The following is a 7,703-nucleotide window of genomic DNA, read 5'->3' as shown; positions in this document are numbered from 1 at the left end:
GAACAAAACCTAGCCTTGCCTGACATCACTACAAAGCCAAGCAGCAGTTGCCAACTTCCAGTAGTTTTCTGCAATTCCTCCCTTCCCTACTGTCTTTCACCTGACAGGTACCTGAAAACCCGTGACCCTGCCACACTCACAGAAGCAGGAAGGTTTTGATCTACTACCTACTGACATTTCTAGGATGTTTTTTTGAATAAAACATGTTATTCGGAGTCCCTTACACATTTAACAGAAGGATTTGTAATTTTTGTTTCAACATGTCCCCTCATTTTCAGGGCTGAAACACCCTCATCCACCCAGGAGAGTTCCTATTCCAGAATTTCTGAACCTCTTCCTTTTAAGAATGACGGGTTAAAGCTAAGCCCAACTCAAGAACCCTTTGGGCCTGACACCAGGAGAGACATTGCTCCATGATAAGAGTGCTCAAACTTCTAGTGTTGTTACTTTAACCTATTTAAGGGGGAGCCTGGGTGGCTCAGTCAGTTAAACATCCATCTGACTCTTGATTTTTTTCAAGTCATGTTCTCAGGGTTCGTGAGTTCGGGCCCCCACTGTCAGGTACTGTGCTGACAGTGCAGGGCCTGCTTGGGGGATTCTCTCTCTCTCTCTCTCTCTCTCTCTCTCTCCCTCTCTCTCCCCTCTCCCACACTCTCAGAATAAACTTTGAAAAAAAAAAGTCTTAACCTATTTAAGAGGTATGTCTATCTAACCTATAATGAACTTTAAAAAACCAGAAAGTTCGCATTGCTTGTGCAAGTGATTTATTGCAACTATTTGCCTTCACATTCTACTATACCTAGAGGTCACTTTATTAAGCAGCAAAATAATTCACATCACTCAAATTCAGCTGAAACCAAGGCACAGACTGCTTCAGACAAAAGGAGGCAGTGGGTACCCCCACCGCTTTCAAACCTGCCCTACTCTGCCGCTCCTACAACTGAGGCCACTGTCACTTTTAACAGGCTTGACCTAAAAGTTGGCAGGTTCCAGGCCTTCTTTAGTGACAATTACACATTTCCTTGACAAACAGAAGCCACATTCAAGAGGTGTAAAACCCTCCATCACATATGTAAGCAACCCAGGTCTGGCACCACAGCTGACCATTTCTCAGAAGAAAAACTGCAATTCAGGCTGGGTATCCTAAGTCTGTTTTATTCCCATCCTTCGGTTTCTTTAACAAGAGGAGAACTAAACGAAAGATTCAACTGTTTTTAAAAGACACACTGATAGGTGTGTTGAAGCCATGATGCCCTGACATCTCAGTAGAACAGTGCTAGAACACTCTGGTTTGGGCTGCTCTGCGGGATGTTGAAGGAATTCAAACTTATTTGGGTTGAGAAAAACTAATTACATGGGGCAAAAAGACTAACCTGGTAACAAACTAAAAATCTTGGCAGGAAGAGAGATCTCTTGTGTGTCAATACTTTATTTTGGTGTAAAGATGGGAAGCTGGAAAATACACTGTATTTAAAATTTTCTTGGTTCCCCCTCACGCTGTGGAAACCCCCTCCCCCCAGAGCTAATCTGTTCAAACTCAAATACTTAAAAATTACAGCAGCAAAACAAAAGCACAGGAAAAAGAAAACCAGATGGAGAAGGTAGCCAGGGCCAGTAGTGTCACTTGGTGTGGACGACTGAGGTGCTGAACAGGAGCTTTTGTTTCTGTTTTTTTCTTTTCTTTCCTCCTTTCTCTTCTAAATGGAAACACAGAAAGAACTTAGCTTAGAATGCCATCCCCTTACCCCAGCCAGTTTCGTCCCCGAGAGTCTCAGAGTGGCAGTTAAGGTTCTAGGATGAAGACCCCCTGGATCCAGATACCAGTCCTTGCACACTCCAGGTATCTGGGCAAGTCACTTTACATCCCTAGACCCGTTTCCTCATCTGTAACATAGTCCTACCCCTTTAATATGGTTGTTGGGAGAATAAAATGAGCACAAGGCTAGGTAGGCACAGCAAAGGCACACCACGAATGCTAGTGATCTTGTCTAACTGAATACTACAGAGTGGCGTGGGCTTCAAGCCTGACTTCTCCACCTATTGGCCACCTTCTACCAAACTCAGGATTCTAAAATCTACTCTCCATTACGTCTTAGAGGGAAAAAATATAGAGTTCTTCAGAATTTCACAGCTGGGCCTCAGTAATTAATTTGGGGTGGCAAAAACGTCCTAGCTGACATGAGCATGTGAGCCTAGGGGCTCAAGAGAAAAGTGCCTGACTAATTAGTGATGCCCACCACTGGATCCAGGTGGGAATGACAACTCTGTACTGAGCACTCCGTTTCTTTGCCTTTACCAGAGAGGGGATCTGAAGTAGCTGGTGTGTCCAGTTTCATGAAGGCTGCTTCAATAGCTTGGCTGAAGGAATTTTGGAAACTGGGCACAGGAACACGGTCTGAGTTATCACTCTCCCCATCGCTGTCCACAGGAGCAGGAGGAACTAAGCTGTTTTCATCTATAAAATACCAGTGTTAATTTACTTTCTGAAAGGAGCCAAACTCCCCCTCCACCAGAGGGCCATTCTCACCTTTCTTTGGAGCAGTTTTGGGCCACACATCTGCTTTTGCTTTTCCAACTCTCAGCATCTGCCAAGGTGGGAAAGAAGGGAGAGAAGAATGTAAGCAACTGATCCAATTTCTTTCCCAGACTTGTGTCTTGACACTAACTGGCTAAGGGCACAAAGAACTATCACCTCTGGAAAAAAGGATTTTCCAAGTACTTCTCTCCTTAACATACTGTTTCAGTCATGTCCTCTATATCCTGACCAAGAGAACTAGCAGTAAACCCCCAAGGTGGGAAACCAAAGCCTGTGTTGTTCCTTAGGAAACAGATAAAGAACAGTGCATGGACTGACTACACAAGAGGTTCTTACTCAGACTCTCAAGCTGGGAATCCTGACTTCGTGTCATTCCCTTCTTCTGGTAAGTTTTTCCTGCTCTTCTTGGGACCCCTAAAATATAAACCTCTTGGAATAAGCAAAACGAACCACCTGGTTATTGAACTCCACTTACTTAAGGCCAAGAAAATCAATTTAATTTTATCCTAAAACTGCTCCAACAGCTGCCATTACCCTTCAGTCTCTGCTTTTCTAATAGCTCCTTAATTATTAACTTTTAGATCCAATCATAGACCAGATTCCTCCACGTACAATAAAATCAGAACCATCCCTCCTGCCCCTGAATGAGGAATTCTTTCATCTCAGGTGGCTAAGGCCAGCTTCTTAATTATTGAGGGCCACACGTGTCATGCAACTCAAAGCAGGCTGAATTTTATCCCTGGAAAACTACCAAGAGACAAGCCCCATGAGATTCAAATAAGAATGTGTCATCCTAGGGGCGCCTGGGTGGCTCAGTCGGTTAAACGTCCGACTTCAGCTCAGGTCACGATCTCGCGGTCCGGGAGTTCGAGCCCCGTGTCAGGCTCTGGGCTGATGGCTCAGAGCCTGGTGCCTGCTTCTGATTCTGTGTCTCCCTCTCTCTCTGCCCCTCCCCCGTTCATGCTCTGTCTCTCTCTGTCTCAAAAAAAAAAAAAGTTAAAAAAAAAAAGAATGCGTCATCCTAAAGTATGTGTCCCGAAGTGAGGTACAATATTATTCAAATGGAGTTGGGTTGGCAGAGGTTTATTTCACTGAATAACCTTTCTTCATCATGTACCACTTGGATGATCTTTTCCCTTGGTCCTTGGGAGTTAGGGGTCCAAAGAGTATGGAATCTGAATCATCTTACTCTTAAAAGGCCATTAAAATATCTATCACCTATGTGTTATTCTTGCCATAAATGTTTAAATGTTTAACCTGAATCCACTCAGGAAAAAATAAACAGACAAATCCAAACTGCAGGACACTATATACAACAACTGGCCTGGATGCTTCAAAAATATCCATGCCACAGGAAGAAAACAAAGAGAGGCTAGAGAAACTGTTACAGATCACAGAAGGCTAAAGAGACTTGACAAACACATGCAATAAGCAGTCTTTTTTTTCGACCGGACCGAAAACAATACAGGACCATTGAGACATGGAGAAATAAGTACTGTATTAGATACTCAATTAGCTGAATTTCTTTTATGTGATCATGACAAATGTGGTCATATAGAAGAATATCATTTGGGGGCACTTATCTCGTAAACGGTGGTAAACTCATTCAGGAGGTCTAACGTTTTCAATACAGTATAACAATAAAAAGAGAAAGCACATATAGCAAAATGCTAACAACGGGTGAACCTAGGTGAAAGGTATGAGCGTTCATTATGCTATTCCTTCAACACTTTTAAGTTTGAAGTTGTTCAACATATAAAGCTGAAAAAAGCAACAGCAATAAAACCTAGTTTAAAAAAACAACTTCAGGGGTCCATGGGTAGGCTCAAGTCAGTTAAGCGTCCAACTCCTGATTTCGGCTCAGGTCATAATCTCACAGTTTGTGAGATCAAGCCCCGCATCAGACTCAACACTGACAGCATGGAGCCTGCTTGGGATTTTCTCTGCCCCTCCCCCTGCTCGATCACTCTCTCTCTATAAATAAACACTAAAAAACAAAAACAAATTTAAGCATTTGACATAATTCCTGGGAACCACTTGCTTATAACTTCTGAAACCTATCAGTTAATACTCAAGATTGCTCTCAATTATTTCTTCCTCCTTGACTTCAGGACTCGACTTACCAAAGTCCAATTCCTGCTTCTATCTCAGCACACACTGAGAAACGTGAGAAACCTCCACTATCACCGGCTCTAAAGAACTGTTAAGCTAATGATCCCAAACTAGCCCCAAAAGGTTAATACTAACTTCTAAAGGGGGTGTTCAGCAAGCTGTCCATCCATCCTCCTCAGTTATCTTAATGCAGGAATACTGAGTGTTTGTTATTTTAAAGGTTAATAAAATGATCTGACATCTCTGCCTCGCTGCATCCAAGAGAACAAGATGGGTCACCAGCTTTATGAGAGCCGGCTGAGGAAATCTGGCCAGGGTTTGCTGTGTCTGCCAAACCGGCATGGTCTGATTCAGAAATACAGCCTATGTGCCGCCAGTGTTTCTGTCGGTTTGCAAAGGATACAGGCTTCAGTAAATTGGATTAAGTGAACTTCCTTGAATGGGTCATCCAAGAAACCTACCTTAATGCCATCTTGTTTTACATAAAATAAAAACACTTAAAGAATAAAACAGAACACAAAAAGATCTGACATCAAGTTTCACTAGCCTAGTGTTCCTCTAACTCAGCTGCCCAAGGAAGACAGTTTGGCTAGTTATAGGACAACCAAGACCACCTTTCCCTTCCCAAAGCAAAGAGAAATGGTTTATTATATGTAACAGGTACATACCACCTGAATCAGAAGTCCTAGAACCAGGGACCAGCTGAAATTGGTATCTCCCCAACCCCTAAAACAACACTTAGTACCCAAGTATTTAATGATCTGTTAAAAAACTAAAGCTCTGATTCTCCCTCAGCTACCCTTGGCCTCTTTCTTTGGGAAGTCTACAATAACATCTGAAACTAAATCTAGAAGATTTCCTCTTAAAAAAAGCTTTCCATGATTATTACCATCAATACAACATTAGCCTGGAAGTCTCTCCTCCAGCGCAAAGATTTCCAGAAAGTACAAGCAGCAGAGCTCACGTTAAATACCCGTGAACTGCTTCACAAAGATTTACCTGGGCAAAGGAAGGGAAGGGAGAGTCTTCTTCCAGACTCCCAACGCAGAATGAAGGACTGCCCTGACTGGCAGTCGGTGACAGAGGGGTCAGCAGAAAGTCTGAAAAGAAACCAGAGACCTGATTATCTAAGTCGAGTTCCAAGAGAGAAGAGATGAACCCTAAATCAGGTCTAGATAATTACCAGCCCCACCACAAAAAGCAAACCTTGATCCAATTTCAATTCTGCCATGTTCTTATAAAGTCAAGAACATGGCCTATTATTCATGCTAGTGATCTAGGGAAACGGAAGTTTAGTGGTCACAGTAATACTAGAAAACAGGGCAGAATCTATTTCCATGCCAAAAAAAACCCCTTTCCACACCAGCTGACTCTCAAGGCCTAGGTACCGATATGTCATGGACTGGTTTTATGTGAATGAAAATGTTCTAACAAAAAGATAAAATTTAATCAGGTCAGCCTTTATGTTCCAGCCAGATGTGTATGACCTGCTCTATTCAGTTAGTATCCAAAACACACATCCAAATGGACAATATCCAACAGGAAGATGCAAGCTTTCCCCCGATACTCCCCAGGTAACAGTCTTCTTCATCCTTTCTGACCTAGAGTTGGGCATTTCCCACAGGTCTACCCACTGCCCTGATCACTGCTGGAAGGGAGAGGCCTCTATTCACTCTCCCAGTAGCAGACCCTTCCACAGTCAGCCAGGGCTATTTAGTACTTTCAGTCCTAGGATTATCCAGCTGCTCTTGCTTCAATACATTAAAGCCCATTCCTTCAAAAAAGCTAGTATGTGAAAGCACATACACAACCAATTTTTTATCACAGATAATGTAGTTGATGTTCTGCCATATTCCTCTGTATTTCAGCTCTCTTCTTAGACTAAAAAGCATAATAGTTGTGCATACAGCCCTCAAGATGAAGGTTACAGGGGGCGCCTGGGTGGCACAGTCGGTTAAGCGTCCGACTTCAGCCAGGTCACGATCTCGCAGTCCGTGAGTTCGAGCCCCGCTTCAGGTTCTGGGCTGATGGCTCGGAGCCTGGAGCCTGTTTCCGATTCTGTGTCTCCCTCTCTCTCTGCCCCTCCCCCGTTCATGCTCTGTCTCTCTCTGTCCCAAATAAATAAACGTTGAAAAAAAAAAAATTTTTTTTTAAAAAGATGCAGGTTACAGTCACAGTCCCTGTCACTAAGCCCCTGCCTCAGCCTCAGGTTCCTAATCTGCAAAGTGACAAGCATATGATCATAGCAGTCACCAAGAGCTTTAAATATTCTGCTCTTGGACATTTTATTTAAAATGGCTGGCAGAGGGGCACCTGCGTGGCTCAGTTGGTTATGCATCCAACTTCGGCTCAGGTCATGATCTCACAGTTCATGAGTTTGAGCCCCACATCAGGCTCTCAGCTGTCAGCATGGAGCCTGCTTCAGATCCTCTATCCTCCTCAATCTCTCCCCTGCTTACGTGCTCTCTCCCTCCAAAATAATAATAATAATAATAGTAATAATAAATTGATTAAATAAAATACTTAAAAAATCTTTAGAAATAAAACAGCTGGGTCACAGGGAAGAATCTAAGTTTAACTTTCCTGCCATATGAGCTGCCTTGAGGTTTTGAGGTTTTTAGAAAACAGCAGGATATAAAGTAGTCAGTACAGCCAATCAGAAAGGTGAATCAAATGGCAAAAATCTGATGTACCCCAGAAATGTATTAACTACCCAAAGTAAGGTTAATCACCTAAAAATCCCACCATACTGAGTAGGTTAGAGTTATAAATTCAGACACTACGGCCTTGCTTAAGGTCTGTGGCTGGTGGGCAACTTCATTCTTTAAATCCCAACTCATTTACCTGCTTGGGAACCTGGACTTCTGCTAAGAGGAGACAGGGAGAGGGCACCATGGCCCTCGGTGCTGGTGGGACCCAAAGCAGAATCAGAGGTGCAGGTATAGGAATTGAAGGCAGGAAACTGCTGTAGATTCTCTAGGGGAATGTGGACTTCTGGATCTACAAAGAAAAAAGAAGAGTACAGTAGGGCCATTTAGAATATTCCTCAAATCTT

The 7,703-nt window shown here is 43.1% G+C and overlaps 1 protein-coding gene and 1 pseudogene across 1 annotated transcript in view; one reads left to right on the top strand and one right to left on the bottom strand.

Annotated features, from left to right (window-relative positions):
- Nucleotides 1–1,411: 1,411 nt before the first annotated feature.
- The window catches only part of RNF10 (ring finger protein 10), a 34,047-nt gene continuing 27,755 nt past the window's right edge, over nucleotides 1,412–7,703 (bottom strand). Inside the window, exons 13-17 of the mRNA XM_027043962.2 lie at nucleotides 7,493–7,648; nucleotides 5,648–5,748; nucleotides 2,528–2,585; nucleotides 2,297–2,455; nucleotides 1,412–1,697 (exon numbers count right to left, since the gene is read on the bottom strand). Coding sequence (XP_026899763.2) covers nucleotides 1,621–1,697; nucleotides 2,297–2,455; nucleotides 2,528–2,585; nucleotides 5,648–5,748; nucleotides 7,493–7,648 — 551 coding nt within the window. The 3' untranslated portion in view covers nucleotides 1,412–1,620. The remainder of the gene's footprint in view (nucleotides 1,698–2,296; nucleotides 2,456–2,527; nucleotides 2,586–5,647; nucleotides 5,749–7,492; nucleotides 7,649–7,703) is intronic.
- On the top strand, nucleotides 4,168–7,498 carry LOC128312421 (40S ribosomal protein S29-like; annotated as a pseudogene).

This window comes from Acinonyx jubatus, chromosome D3 (assembly GCF_027475565.1).
Source record: "Acinonyx jubatus isolate Ajub_Pintada_27869175 chromosome D3, VMU_Ajub_asm_v1.0, whole genome shotgun sequence".
NCBI classification, from domain to species: Eukaryota; Metazoa; Chordata; class Mammalia; order Carnivora; family Felidae; genus Acinonyx; species Acinonyx jubatus.
This window is presented reverse-complemented; position numbering and strand designations above follow the sequence as displayed.